The 15,450-nt window shown below is 38.1% G+C and overlaps 1 protein-coding gene across 1 annotated transcript in view; it reads left to right on the top strand.

The window, feature by feature from the left end:
- The first annotated feature begins 12,275 nt into the window (after positions 1 to 12,275).
- The window catches only part of LOC115796031 (parathyroid hormone/parathyroid hormone-related peptide receptor-like), a 49,274-nt gene continuing 46,099 nt past the window's right edge, over positions 12,276 to 15,450 (top strand). Inside the window, 1 exon segment of the mRNA XM_030752232.1 lies at positions 12,276 to 12,610. Coding sequence (XP_030608092.1) covers positions 12,542 to 12,610 — 69 coding nt within the window. The 5' untranslated portion in view covers positions 12,276 to 12,541.

The following is a 15,450-nucleotide window of genomic DNA, read 5'->3' as shown; positions in this document are numbered from 1 at the left end:
AAACTGCTGTTGGCTCAGGGTTTGCTTTGGACTGATGAGTTCAACTGAGGAGAAACAGGCCTCAAAGTGAGTCTGAAGTCAAAGAGAAAGAGCAGCTTCTCAGCATTGTCTTTTTTCTTGAATTGCTTGTACACTTTGACACGGAGGGAGATTTTTGTTGGCTGTAGTCCCATCATCAGTGTATTGGAGCGATAAAGGAAGATGTAGGTGAACAATAAAGCTTTTGTTTAAAGAAAGAAATAATCTTAGGATAAGTTTCATTCATTGGAATTGTATGTAAATCATCACAGAATTATAATAATAGGGTTGATATTAAAACAAAAATAAGTTTGAGTGAAGTTTCATAAACTGAATACAAATTAAGCTATTTGTACCCTATACATAAATATGTGGTATTACTCAAAAATGACATAAAAATAGTATACTGTATCTTCAGTTGCAGATTTAAGCTCAGCATTATTGTGATTATCAGTTCAACACTAAATATAAGCCTGTTTTCTACTAAAGTCAACAGTCAAACCTAACACTGGTAGCAGGTGGCCAGTGTTGGGGAAATCTTTTTTATTTACTTTCAGAATTCTTTTCAGAGCAAGATTAAGTGTATCCAGTGCTCTGTAACTGCAAAAACAGACAAACTCCCCTTTGGCTCTGTGTCAGGGCTCTGTGGAGCTGGGGCGACACTGCTCCACTGTGATCATTTACGAGCACTCAGGATACAGCGTGTCCTCGCCAGCGTTAATACTAATAAGGTGGTTAATACACCAGCTCGATTCCTGGTAGGTTTGACGTGTTCATTATCAGGTCCACAAGGCAGTCAGTGAAGTGAAAGAGCATGTAATTAAACTGTCCCCTGTCCAACTAGGATCCGATGTGGTATCCAGTTTAATGTGCTGAAGAGGTGATGGTGCCAGTCTGCACAGGATTCATTCCAACATAGACTCCATAGTTGCCATGTTGTTTGGCAGAAATTCTTATTTAGTAAAGAAAATCTAAAAACTGTTTTTTAGGGACTCTCAGCAGGATGTCCACCAGAACATATTTATCCAAAACATTTATGCTATGTGTGTTTATGCGAGTGTGTGTTGCCAGAGAGCAACATTCATTTTACAAAGTCCTAGTTTAACCTATTCTGTCACAATCATTTATACCTCTAATATAAAAAAAAAAAAAAAAACATTTAATGTTCACAAGCTGAAAGTTCATACACCAAAGGCTTCACTCTAAAATATAATGAGAGACTGGTATTATTATTCAGGGGCAGGATGTCAGTCTGCAAGCCTTAATTACAAGTTGTCAACATCTGTGCTGTCAAACACCAAGAACTCAGCCAGCAGCTGAACTACACTGCCCTCCTATGGTCACAGTGTAACTATCTGGATCTTAATACTGCAACACAATTTAGAGGTTTTCTCAGCTGCTTTGGCACAGTTCTTGAAGAACACCGAGAGAGACGACATCTAACATCCAGTAACGTCTTATTACTTGTGTGCATTTGAAAGAGTATTTCTAGCTTAGACTGCAAATTAATGATCAGTTGAATAGGCTTAACAATACGCTTGCATTATTTAGTTGTGCGTTAGGTTACCTAACTATCACAATCTGGCAAACCCCCAGGTGTAATTTATGAATTGAAATGCTGTAAAACATATTGAGTGAATTTGAGAGAACTTGAGTGAACAAAATTGTAACATCTGTGAACATGAAGGAGTCTGCTCAGACAAACATTTTATGGTGAAAAAGGAAGAGGAGTAAAGAGGTGCCACTGTAGCAAAGGGAAGTCAACAGAATACAGAAGGCGCAGAAGAGTGCAGAGGATGGATGCAGCATTCCCCTGTTACCTTGTGAGGGGGAGCATTAGGTGTGAAGGTTAATAGAGTCTGTGGGCAAAACGATCCAGTGATAGTATTCTGAACACAGGCCGCAGTCTGATCAACTGGGGTCGGGTCGCCTGGGAGTATGATATTGGAAGACCCGAAACACCCGATAACCCCCAGGATACATCACCAATGATGTGTTCTTGGTGCATCAGCAGATGTATTTTAGAACTAGAAATATTGCACATAGCAGACTGATGTGTTGTCACCACAGTACTTTTTTTTTTTTTTTTGGGTAGCCTATGTGTTTAGTTGTTTTTGTTCTATGCACTTATGTGTAGATTTTCAGTTTTTCTATTTCTGTATTGTAGTGTAGCCATTTAAATGTCTCCCTCACAAAATATGAAAATGGAAAAAAAAAAAAAAACGCATTTGTTTTCAAAGTCAAAGGTAAAACCTTGCGCATTTTATATACACTCTGATATAACAGCACTCAGTTATCCTCAGAAAATAATAGTTTGCTCTGGATTTCACTGAAAACATGAAGGGCAAGACTGTTGGGAAGCTTGAAGAGAAGAAACACACCTTTAGAGTCTATTGTCATTGTAAGTAAACATTTGCTGCCTTGGTTTAAACAATGTCAAAAAGATTATTTATTGTATTGACAATGACTTCTCCATTGACACAAAACTTCATTTTGACACATAAGATTGTGGGTGATTTGTACTGTTTTGCAGGTAATGTAGTGTTTGCTGCATGTTTTGGGAAATGCTTCTTCAGAGCTGAGAGATTAAAAAGCTTGCAAAAAATTATTTTTTGGGAAATGCTTCTTCAGAGCTGAGAGATTAAAAAGCTTGCAAAAAATGTGCCAAAGCAATTGAGAAAAACTGTTAAAGCAAATCTTCCTTTGAATCCCCAAATGATTTCTCGTCTTGTGTTTTCCTCATATCATCCATTTCATATTTGAATGCAACATATTTTTTTTATCTCAATTAACATGAGGTAACACTGAGAAAATAATGGGGCAATCTGGATATTTGGGTACTTAATCCTGCAGAGCAGCACAGCTGAATTATTGTGACTTTTCTGAGACAGCCTTGTTTAAAATTATCCTCACATTAGTTTGATGTCACATCTAATTTATTTGAATACAGCCCCACTCTTTCCGCTCTCTGTGTAATTATCTGCTTGTACCTTGTCTCCATACGCCCACTATATACCTCTTATATTTCTGTGAGTCAGTGAGAATGAAGGAAGATTTATTGAGGTACTTCATATGTATTGATCTTCCTGGGGACATTCATTCTCTGAATTTGACAGAGCTCAGCAGCAGGCAGCCAAGTGGCCACTGACCACTAGATTGCTCTTGCTGTGAGGCAACAGTGTCACACCAAGTAACTCTGACAAGTGTTGTTTATTTAAAATTGCTTTTTTGACTGTGATTTCTGCAAGTTACAAAGTCCTCTTGTTGCTTTTGCTTAACTTTAACTAGCATGTTGTATCTCACTATTGACCAGTTACATGTTCTGTTCATTTTGATCTTGTTTACCAACCACATATATATTCACAGCAGTGGAGGGCATGTTTCCCATTGTATGTATTTTTTCCCTTTTTCCATTGTGTTATAATCCGTTGCACTGAGGTATAAAAATGTCATTCTGCTGGTGATATACTGTATGAAAACAATCAAAGGTTAAGGACTGTTTTCAAAATGCCAAATATGAATAATATCAAGACTCTGCGGGTGTAGCCTGTTATACCAAAAAGCACCAAAAACATTTTTGTTTGGTGTACTCATACTGTGAGTTGCTTACTTTTTAATTTACTTTTTACATTTTTTTAAAAACTTGATTAAAGAAAAGCCTTAAGGAATTCAAATCCAATTTTACCCAGGGAGAAAAAAAAAAGAAGATGTTTTAAGGCCTTTGATTCTATGCTCTGACAATTATCTAGTCCGCTAAACATACAAGGACCACCCGTCTGAGACCACCCTCTCCCGTCTGCTGGGGTAGGTGTGCGGTTGTCTTTGGACTGAGTGGCCGGGGGTCTTCCTGGCCCTTGGTGGGCTGCTGGTGGCCTGGGGTTCCGGGGGCTTTCCGTACCTGCCTCTGGCTTCTGATGGGTGGAGCTGCAGCGTTTTGCCCTCATTGGTAAGTACGTTCCATGACACAGACACAAACATGACACAGACACAAACGCCCACTCAATCACAACTCAACAAAATTGTTGGTGTGCGTAACATGCTTTGTTAGTTTTGTTTTTCACACACAAATTTATTTTTGCAAGTATTGATAGTATTTTTTTATATGTTAAAGTGATGAAGTATCTGATTAATAGACTTGTGCTCTTTCCCCTTTTTTTTTTTGCTCCCTTTCTCTCTCCCTTTTTCTTCTCTTTATTTTCCTCTTCTTCAGCCTGTCAGCTCTGGCTGTTACATAGTATGTGGAAAAATAACTCAGATAAATAAAATAAAGGGTTAAAACATCAACAAGAAGAGCCTATTGAGAACCTATAGAGCTCATCTTGAAATAGCAAATATGTTTGGCACAACAACGCATTCAGATCACAGTTCTGCTTGCAAGATCTACCAGACATGACAGGCTAAAAAAAAAAAAAAAAAAAAAAAAAAAAAAACATACAAGGACCAAATTCATTTTTTTTTAAATTTTTTTTGAGCAATTTAAGCTCACAAGTTCCACAACAGCTACAGTACTGAATGCAAATTGTTGTAAGTTATTTAGTCAGCTACTTTTTCCAAGTTAAAGAACTGTCAACATTCGAGCATGAGTTATTTTTAAGTGCACAGAAAATTGAACTTTCCTTTCTAGATACACATACACATGGACAAAAGTACTGGGCACCTACTGGTTCCCAAGAGCTTCCACTTTGCAATAATATAACTTACAGCTGATTGTGGAATATCTACAAGGGAAGACATTTCACAAACTCACTTGTTGCAATGGTAACATCCCATTACAGTCCCACGCTTGAATTCAGTGAGCTCTTAAGAATGACCATTCCTTTACAAATGATTGTGTTGGCAGACTGTATGGCTAGGTGCTTGACTTTATACACCTGTGGCAATGGGACTGAAAACACCCAAATTCAAAGATTAGGAGGTGTGGCCCAAAACTTTTGTGCAGGTCAGTAACCAAGGCTTTAGAAAGTAGTGATGTCGATTTCTTTTTTTTTTTTTTTTGCTTAATGCATCGTATTTAAGATTTAGCAGAAAAGGGTATACTTCTGAAGAGACAAGGTCCTACAGTTGTATTACAATCAAAATTTTGAAAATTGCAAAAAAGGGCATGATTCTTTAGAGCTGGTGGTGGAGGAACTGTGGATATACTTTGTATATAGAAGGGTGTTGGGTGTAACAACAAACAATTGGAACAAAACAAAACAGTCAAATAAAAACTTAGAATTCCTTTACTTGAAATGAAACTAGCACAAAGGGGAAGGTTACTTACTCTGCCGCTCTGGTCCTACTGTGCCTCTGATTCACTTATCATGCCTAAAACAACCAATTATCATTCCTCATGAGTCATGCTTTAACCTAATCTCGTAAACACAACCCAATCAGAGGCACTGGTGGGTCATAACTTCATAGAACTCCCTTAGAGATTTTTCAAAGTAAAAGCCAACTAAAGCATCACACTCTGATTTGTGCCAGTTTTTACTGTCTTGCTTTGGAGAGAAAAAATTAGTGACCTCATAGCTGATTACAGCCATGCTTTTGTCCATATAGTGTCTCTGTAACAACAAATTAATTTGCTGAGAAAAATGCATCAAATGATCAAATCTCCAAAACAGCTACTAAACTGACTGATTTATGTGCCAAATCTTTTTTCAGTTTAAGTACTTTACCAATTACACAACCCTGCTTATGTTTTTGATTGAGTGCCATTTTTGGTGCTACTCTTCTCTTCTTGCTCAACACTTTGGTTTTCTGTGAATTTGTTGTCACCGATGGACATATTTGACTGTCCAAAATTATAGCACATTTTGTAATGTGCTATATATAATGTGCACTCGCCCCTTCATTTGAAAGGGTACACGCACACACACATGCACACACGCGCACGCACGCACATACACACCCTGGTCTTTGTGTGTCACAAAACTGTTGATAGTGATCATCTCTCAGTTGTGTCTTGGGTCAGTCAAGGTCATTGGTTAGTCATCCTGCCTTATCTTTGTGAGCCACATGTTTGATATATGTCAAAGTAGTTTCAACATGATAGACATCAAAGTGAAAGGAAGATGTTTGTAATCATCAAGTCCTCCACCTCAACAGTGTGTATGTGTATCCAGTGTTCACAGTGTCAGGTATGAAGTTTCTTTGACCAGATTTGTTCCTTTATTCTATTTCTGGGTTATACCTTTGGGAGACCTGAGTGGGTGAGCTGTCAAGACAGCAAGAGAAAAGATGAGCTGACCCTAATCCAACTTGAAAAAGCTTCCTCTGGCCCTAGGGGGCTTCACCCATTGTCTTGTGACAAAGGATGGGTATTGACTGTATTGTATATGACATTTGCTGCCTTCAAATCATGACTAAAGTAAGTGGGAATGAATAAAAATAAAGTTCCAATTACAAGAGGTGAAAATGAGAACAAAAATCATAATAAATAATGCTTGTATGGAAAAAATATAATTGGAAATATAATTAGAAGTTCAGCACACTACATGAAACCATACCAAAATGTTCACATATGAGAACTATGGTGTGTCCAAACATACATGTGCTTTGCCTTTATATGTGGGTTTTTTCATGGCTTTTGACAATGTGTCACACAGATATACAATTTCAGTGTCCCTATTCCTGGATTGTTGCATATGTTTAGGGCACAGAATGTAGCTTATAGTAACTTTTCTAAGCAATACATGTCATATTTTACACTGGCATATTTGATGATTTATTAATTTTTTCTAAGTAGAGTCTCCTCTGGTATTGCGTCAGGAAGGGCATCCGGCATAAAACTCTGCCAAATTGAACATGCGGAGCTACCCACTGTGGCAACCCCTTGCGACAAAGTAGCAGCCAAAAGTAACTTTATTTTTTTTCTTAGTAGAGAAAGTTCTTCTAAATGAACATGAGTGATGATGATAATGTGTGCTGATAAGGGGAAAAGCTAATTTTCTCCAAGTGTAATAGACACAAACTTTTCTTCAATTCCAGGGAAGCAGTTCCATCCACTTAGATATCTGATCCCTTTAATAAATGCAAGCGAACAAGAATATATAGATTGGTCCCCTATAGAGTTGGACTCCAGCCATGATGGATAGATAGATAGATAGATAGATAGATAGATAGATAGATAGATAGATAGATAGATAGATAGATAGATAGATAGATAGATAGATAGATAGTAGATAGATAGATAGATAGATAGATAGATAGATAGATAGATAGATAGATAGATAGATAGATAGATAGATAGATACTGGACATAGATTTTAATCATTCCAGATGGATGTCAAGCATCAGAAGTGTTTCTTTGGTAAATTTGATGGCAAATGATGCAGGACAGGGTGAAAAATTAAGAATAAGTACCATAGATAAGTACCATACCCAGCAGAACTGACACAGAGATACAGTAATTGGCTTAAAGGCAAAGTTAACCTTTCCCAGAGATGGTTTCAACAGAAAAGATCTGTTTTAGAAAGACAAACCCTGACAGTTGAATTGAAAATTGAGTGGAGATTATGCATATATCTTAAACACTCTTTTCTGTTAATCTTCTGCAGCTCACAGTATCTTGAGTTTCCCATGGAGACACAGTGGGGTGCAATCTTCTCCAAGGCAGATGAGCAAATATATGAATACATCTTATTGCTGTTTGTTTATGACAGCTTTTATATTGGGTCTTATACTGCACCCCAGGAATAACCTATATTCATGATGGAAATAAAGCTTATGTTGGTTAAGACTGAAGAAATTGTTAGACTAAGTACCATGACCTGTAAGAAATAAATATACTAAGTAAAAAAAAAGGAAGTTAAAAAAAACGGGAAGTGGAAAATGGAAATGATATTTATATATTCTTTTTTTGTTTGCAGTACTAACACAAAAGGTTTTACAACCTATAGACATGCTGCTCATTGAAGCAGTGGGTTATATTGGTTATTTTTAATTTCTTAATACAAAAAACAACTTCTCCTTTTGTTTTTGCCTTTGCGTTTGTCTTTGATTCACTGAGCAAAATGACAGAGCAACAGCCTGACATCAAGTCCTTACAAACAGAAAAGAATAAATTGCTATATGTTGGGGTATTTTTGAAGAGAAAAGACTAGAGTAAAGCTTAAAACAAATCTTATTTAAAGTCCACTTATCAACTTTTAGCAAAGCTTTCAAGCACATCGCATTGATTTCCTCAGCAAATTGGAGTGCTTGATTTATACGGCTGACATGATACATTTTTACAATTGCCAGCAATAACATGTAAATACCGTACTTCTTTTCAAAAAACATCACTAAGGAACAAGAAGACACATTGCTAAATTTTATCTTTTGTTTCAAGTTTCTTAACAGATAATATCCAAGGACATTAAAAAACATCCAGTGCAAGAACTTTATAGTCTATCTAATGAGGACAACTGTAAGAGGCTTGAGAGCTCCACAAAAGTAGTGAACCTTGAGTTAAAGTTGTTCTGTTGCTATGGTCGGAAGTGAGCTTTCATGTCCAAATTATGGAAGTAATACCCATTATCCATCCTAGTACACAGAGAACTGGAGCTATGGATTTCACCACTGAGTCATCATTCTATTTCAGTTTCATGATGTTAACATCAGTAATAGTTAATCAACTGTATAGTGGTTTTACACACACACACACACACACACACACACACACACACACCCACACCCACACACACACACACACACACACACACACACACACACACAAAACCAAAACTCTGAAAAATGATTTTGAACACTTTAAGGCCCGTATGTGAATATGCACACTCAAGTATAACTGCACATGTGATCAGTTTAATTTGATTTGATGCCATAGTGTGTGAAGATGTTATCAACATGAGATGCCACTCTGTGCTTTGTGTGGCAGAAGCATATGGCGGTTAGAATAGAATAAAATGCCTTTATTATACAGGATGTACAATGAGATTGGAGTGGTTAATGACTTTGATGCTGATTGCTGAAATAGTTTTTACCCTTGATGGGGGTAAAAACTGTGGTCTGTACCATATGAAGCTCTGGTGTCAGTTGTGCCCTTTTTACTGAGCTAGCCCACGAATTTAACACAGCCAATCATAAAATCTTAAAGCAAATACTTGTAGGTACAGGGTTGTCAGAAAAACATAAACAAAAACAGATATTTCTAAAAATTCAAAATTATTTATCAGGCAGGTCTCAAGGTTGAAGGAGTCACTTCTAGCTTGCCTAATGTAAGATGCTTAATGAGTACCCCAGGGTTCTGTTTTTGGCCCACTGTTATCCATTTTATATATAAATAATCTTAGTAATAATAGGACTGCAGAAAGCTTGGAAAATATAATTTAAATTTGTGATTCCTTACTCCTGGAATCAGCTGCAGAATCAACTAAACCTAAGGAACTGGTCTTGCTTAATGAATTTAAGGCAAATTTAAATGACTTGCATGCAGTTACTTCAGGCTGCAAATGTTTTGCTTGAATATTATTACCTTTCTTTCTGGCATTACACAATTACTAATAACTAAGAGTCATTTTATCTGATAATTTTTTTATTTATTTGTTTTTGGTGTTTTATTTTTATTGTTATTGCCTGTATTTAACTGGATCTGGATGGATCTGGATGTGTATGTGCTACTAATTTATACAACTTATGATTGTACTACTCTCTTGACCAGGACATTTTTAATCTCAAGTCCTGCTTTTTCTTGGTTAAATAAAGGTTAAATAAAATACATTTTGATACTCCAATGCACAGTCAGAGAACAAAGCAGACTGCATAACAAATACCCCTCAAAGTTCTGAACCCAGCTCTTTTGACAATGCTAACCACTACCTTGTACCACCTTGCCTGTGGTGCTAGGTAGTGGTTAGGACAGATATAGAATTAAATTTTACAGAACATATATGAAGAAGGAAACAGTAAAATCTTAAAAATAATGTTTTACCTATATTCATGGGTAGCAAGGTGGCACTGTGGTTAGTACTGTTGCCTCACAGCAAGAAGGTCCTGGGTTTGAATCCACCATCTGGCTTTTCTGTGTGGAGTTTGCATGTTCTCCCTGTGTCTGTGTAGGTTTTCTTCAGGTGCTCTAGCTTTCTCCCACAATCCAAAGACACGGAGTTCACAGGGTTAGGTTAATCGGTAATTCTAAAGTGCCCCTAGGTGTGAGTGTGAATGGTTAAATGTCTCTCTGTGTTAGACTGGTGGCCTATCCAGGGTGTACCCTGCCTCTCACCCTATGGTAGTTGGAATAGACTCAAGCCCCATGCAATCACAAATTGGATATGTGGAAGAAAATGGATGGACTTAACCTCTTGTTGTATTTTACTAAGTACACAAAAGTTCCTTAAAAATCTTGCATTTTAAAATCTAAATGAAATAGTGCCAGTGTGTACCTTTTTACTTGCTGCGAACATATTGCCCTTTGAAAAGGTGTAGTTACCTAGAAGCCAGATAATTAGCCCTAGGTGGTACATCTGTGTAGGTTATACCCATGGCGACAGAAATGGACTACTATATCTCTGCTTGTGGGAATCTGTGAGGTGGTCATATAATCCTACAACAATTCTATCCTAGCTGCGGCTCTGCACGGTTTAACAGCTGGAGCATTTCAGTCACTGTGCCATTTGGTCACAACTGAGACCACAAAACTGCACTGTACACTCTGCTGTAAGCAGCACTGTGTGCCAGAATTTTCCACCAAAAACATAATCATAACATGCAGAGCTAGTGGTTCTCGAATCACTATTGAGAAAAGACATTTTAAAAAAGAAAGAATAAAAGAAACAGCTGGAGGTCTTCCCACTTGACTTGGTCCAATGAGGACATCACAGCAGGGCTGAAAGACTTTAAAATCGGAAAGTGGAAACTTTCAATGGGATGGGAACGCTCGACAAGGAAACTGAAGACAGTCAAAGCATGTATGTGGCGTTTGTGGTCATTAATAAACCACATATCATCTCTAAACTTGATAATCAGTCATAAACACGTGTTTTAATAGGAGACACTGTATTTATGATGATGATTACTGCTATCTATATACACGATTTAAAAAATCCCTGGGCTAACTGCTTTGGCACTGTCCACACAAACAACACAAACTGTATAGCATGGGATTTAATTTTCAAACAGAAGTCCCGATTTGTTACAAGAAAATTGAACGCGCTCCTCTGCATTATGTCTCGGTAATCCAATCCTACTACTAGTTGCAACTTTTGAGAGACTGCAGGGGGAAAAAAAGTGGTTTGGCAAAGGCCCTGCGATCTGTTGAATGTGGAGTTTGTTTGAGGGGTGAGAAAATATGTCATCTCGGAGCCGTGGTTTATTCCAACGTAAGAGAGCGCACCAATGAAAGCTCTTACGCTCCACCCTACCTGCCTCCTTTCCCCCCCCGCCCCCCCTTTTCCATCCACATACTCACTACTGAACACGACCTGCCTCCTGCCACATCTGGAGACGCTTTCTCAACACGAGGAACTTCAAGTTTTGCGTTTACTCCGCGAACAAACACTCGTTTGCGAATTATCTGTCCGTCAGGGTGAATTTGGGTTTCTCTTGATAGTAAGTAGCCTAAATTATTCTGACCAAGTTGGCGTTTTTCCTTTTCTCTGAGCTTTTTACATCACCATCGGTAGCCTAAACAGATCCCGTTTGGAAGTTCCATACATGCAGTTGCTGTTTTAACTGTCACGATAGATAGATATTTAATTCAGCACGCTTTCTGCACATAAGTGATACACTGCCATGTTATGTTTTCATTAATTTGTAAAAAGAAAGAAAGAAAGAAGAAAGAAAGACTCGTGACCAGGAGTAGCGAAGTGCAGGCGTGCATTGATTGAGTTGAATCACGCAAATCAGACACTTCAATTAAAAGTTTGAAATTCCATGTCCTGCTCTTTCACGTTATTGCCATTTACTGTTAAATGCACAAAGTAAACCCTGTCTGCGATCCTTCTGGTTCACTGCCGCCTGCACGATACATGCCTGCGTTGATGGTGACATGAGTCAGAGGATTGAAGTTGTGAAATCCAGCAGCGACTGGTGATGGAATGATACATTTTGTGCTTTTTTTGTACAACACTGATCTAACGCTTGGAAAAGAATACTGGAATAAGCCGCAAGGCGCACAGCTCCATACTGAAGTGTTTAAGTTAGTCTGAGGGGAAATTTTAAAGACCTAAAATACAGCGTTGGTTTCTTCCCTACAAAGAATCATTTGAACTTCCCACCGCAGAGCTAGAGCGACATAAATAGTTCTGACATGTGGATGTAATTTCAGAAGAGGAAAAAAGACAGATGCAGAGAAATAAAGAGAGCAGACTGAGCCGGAGCATATAGTAGATTATAGGAAATTAAATCGAGGGCAGAGCGAGGCGATTACAGAGTTATGATTTCACAAGCCATCATAAGCATCGAGAGGCCAGATGGAGTAAAAGAACACAACTCGTTCCACTTTGAAGAGAGTTAAGTAGATTAAATAATTTCATCCGAGCTCCATCAGCATCTGTCTGAGCCCCGCAAGGACTCTTGGAGGTAGAGTTGCCTCAGGTCAGGGATGGGATCCTCTCTGCTGCTCCGCAATCTGGACTTTCTACTCATCTCTCTACTCAGCGGTTTGTGCCTGGTAAGTCATTTAAAAATAACAAAAAAAAAAAAAAAATGCAAAAATCACATGTCACCATTTATGCTGAGTTATAGACAACATGTTACTGTAATGTTGTGCTTGTGAACTATAGGATGTGTGCACAGATCACTGAGAGTTTGTCAAAGAGAGCATCTACAGCCCTGCAAAGCAAAACTGGTGTTTTACGATTATTATTTTTTTTTTTAACTCAATAACACTGCGTGTTATTGGATTAAAAATAATACCCACAAAAGTCACTGTGCTTTTGATTTCTACAAAATTTGCTCATTGCTTCTTCTGCAACTCATGATTAAGGTAGCATGTGTTCAGTGTTAAGGAGAGTCTGTCCTCCAAAAATTAAAGACAGTGTGGCACTGTCCAAACCTTTAATAGTCTCTGCTGAATGGCACACATTTAAATCTGCTGTGTTATCAGATCACATGGTTGTTTTGCCAGAATGAATTGAAAAACAGTGCATTTGAGCTGAAAGATGGCTGAGTAACGGCAGGCATATTGTCAGTTTCCTAACAGGATTTAAGAGGTGGAGATGGCAGCTAAAAGAAAGCAGCTGTGATTAGTGATTACGCTCTTGTTCCATTAAGTGCTTCTTCCCACCCTAACAATACAATTAGTGTTTGTGTAAGCACACAGTAACCTAGTTGCCTTAAAAGGCAGAGCATTGTGTTTACAACAGCATGTTTCATGCTGTAGTTCGGAAACGCTCTCACCTGCCTGAACTGAAGCAATTCATGCAGTCAAAATGGGGCAAAAAAAATTTCATTCACATCTGCAGCAGCAGCCACCGAACAACATGTCCAACATTGAGATCCATTATTGTGCTTTCAGATGTTGCCATAGTTGTATTGAGAATGTCTGCTACACACACAGGTGCGCGCGCACACACACACGTACACACTGTGTGTGCAGGCAGAGCAGCACACGAAGTTGGTTCTGTGTGTTTTGGCTGAGGCTGTCATGCATTCAACAGGCAGTTCGCCCAGGTTCTGAGGTACAGCGCATTTTCCCAGTGATGTGGTCCATCACTATACCGCAGGACCTCTAGGCTCATTGGTTTAGATGGCAGAGGAAAACAATTATAACATAGCTGTGTTATAGCTGATTCAACATTCAGTCGTTCAAAGGCTCTGTCTGTGAATGGTGTTTACCCGTTTTTAAGTTTTGTGTTTACTTAGTCTTCCTCTCCACAAAAAAAGTATTTATTTTTTTCCAGACTGTAACCAAACGGGATGTAGATTTCACTCAATCTAAACTAAGAGTGGAAACTCTGGGTCTGTGTTAGACGAAAGAATATGGCGCTTTTTTTTAAAAAAAAAAAAAATTGAGACATACTGTTGTCAAAATACAGCATTTTACAACTTTCCCAGAGGCTCAGCATACCCTTGTATTAAAAATACAAATATCAAAATGTGTACATGCTATTTTTATCTGAAGGAAAGCGGCTGATAGAGAGGCTGACAAGGAATATCTCAGTTGTGTTTTACACCTCAGCAAGCAAGCTGTAGTGACAGCTGATAGACAAAGCACTCACTCATAGAGCCTTTGTTCAGTGTGGCTGGCTGCCTCACTTACTCAGTTATTACATTTATTAAGAGGAAGTACTGCTTTCAGGAAAACTTAGTGAGCATTTAATTTCTACCTCATGACTGTGTTTTCCCACTGTGATGAGTTGCATGTGTTTGGATCCCAACTGGAAGAACTCAAACTGTAACTGCATGACATTGTCAAGGTTTATGTCGGCTCCAGACAGAATCTGACTGTGACGGCTGTCATGTTTAGGATTGCACAAGGCAGTTTTGACTAGTTTCACTAGGTGTGGAAAATATCAGTTGTTGACAACTTCAGCCCAAAACTTTACTTTTTTCCCTTTTCTTTCTTTCTTTCTTTTCTTTTCTTTTCTTTTTTTTTGTAGAGAATCAGCAGTTTTCCTTGTGGCCAAAATTCAAGATTAAGTAGTTCAATCGATGCTCTGTTGAACCAGAGACCGCCAATTTCCCCGAGGATATTTGTCAAAGTTATACTGAACTGAACTGACTGATGCAGACCTCGTAAATTCCCCACAGATAAAAGATGTCTATGTTTTTCTCACCAGAGAGCAACTCAATTGATATTCTCAGACATGGTCAATCAATTTGAAATCAAGCGATCACGCTTGTGGTCGACAGCCAAACGCATCCAAGAAGAGAGCAGTGCACACAGAAAATGAATTTCCATAATAGTGCTCTCTGTGTCATCAATTAAAACTCTATAAAGTTACTGATCCAAAAAAGGAAACTATGACTATGGAACCCCCCCGTAACCTTTCAAAGTAGCTTTATCCATCTCTGTTGAATTATGCCAATAGAGGTTCATAACATAGATTAGAGTGCCGGATAATCTCATTCCAATCTGTCACTGGTAATTAGGGGCAGCAGATATCTCCTTACTGATTCAAATGAACTGCTGCTGCATCTGTGAAATAGGCTTTAATATTGAAATTCATTTCTGTATTCCCATTTGACTGATCTCAAATATGACTTATGATAATTTTCTCCCACTTATCTATGTTTGTCTAAGTATATGTGTGTCTTCCTCAATTTATTCCAGAAATGTGCTTTTCACTTAGTCATTTAGACCAAACTGCTGAGACTACAGGCTGTTTGATTGCTGCTTTTTCCTACTTCATATGCAGCATCACGCACACAGCTACCAAACTTTCTCTGATATGAGATGATACAGTGTGCAAGGCAACTTGGCATTTATTCACTATTTATTGTTAATAATAATAAATTGTAATGTATAATCACATAATTCACAATGCATTGCAATTAACGATCATATAT

Source organism: Archocentrus centrarchus, chromosome 17 (genome assembly GCF_007364275.1).
Source record: "Archocentrus centrarchus isolate MPI-CPG fArcCen1 chromosome 17, fArcCen1, whole genome shotgun sequence".
Classification (NCBI taxonomy): Eukaryota; Metazoa; Chordata; class Actinopteri; order Cichliformes; family Cichlidae; genus Archocentrus; species Archocentrus centrarchus.
This window is presented reverse-complemented; position numbering and strand designations above follow the sequence as displayed.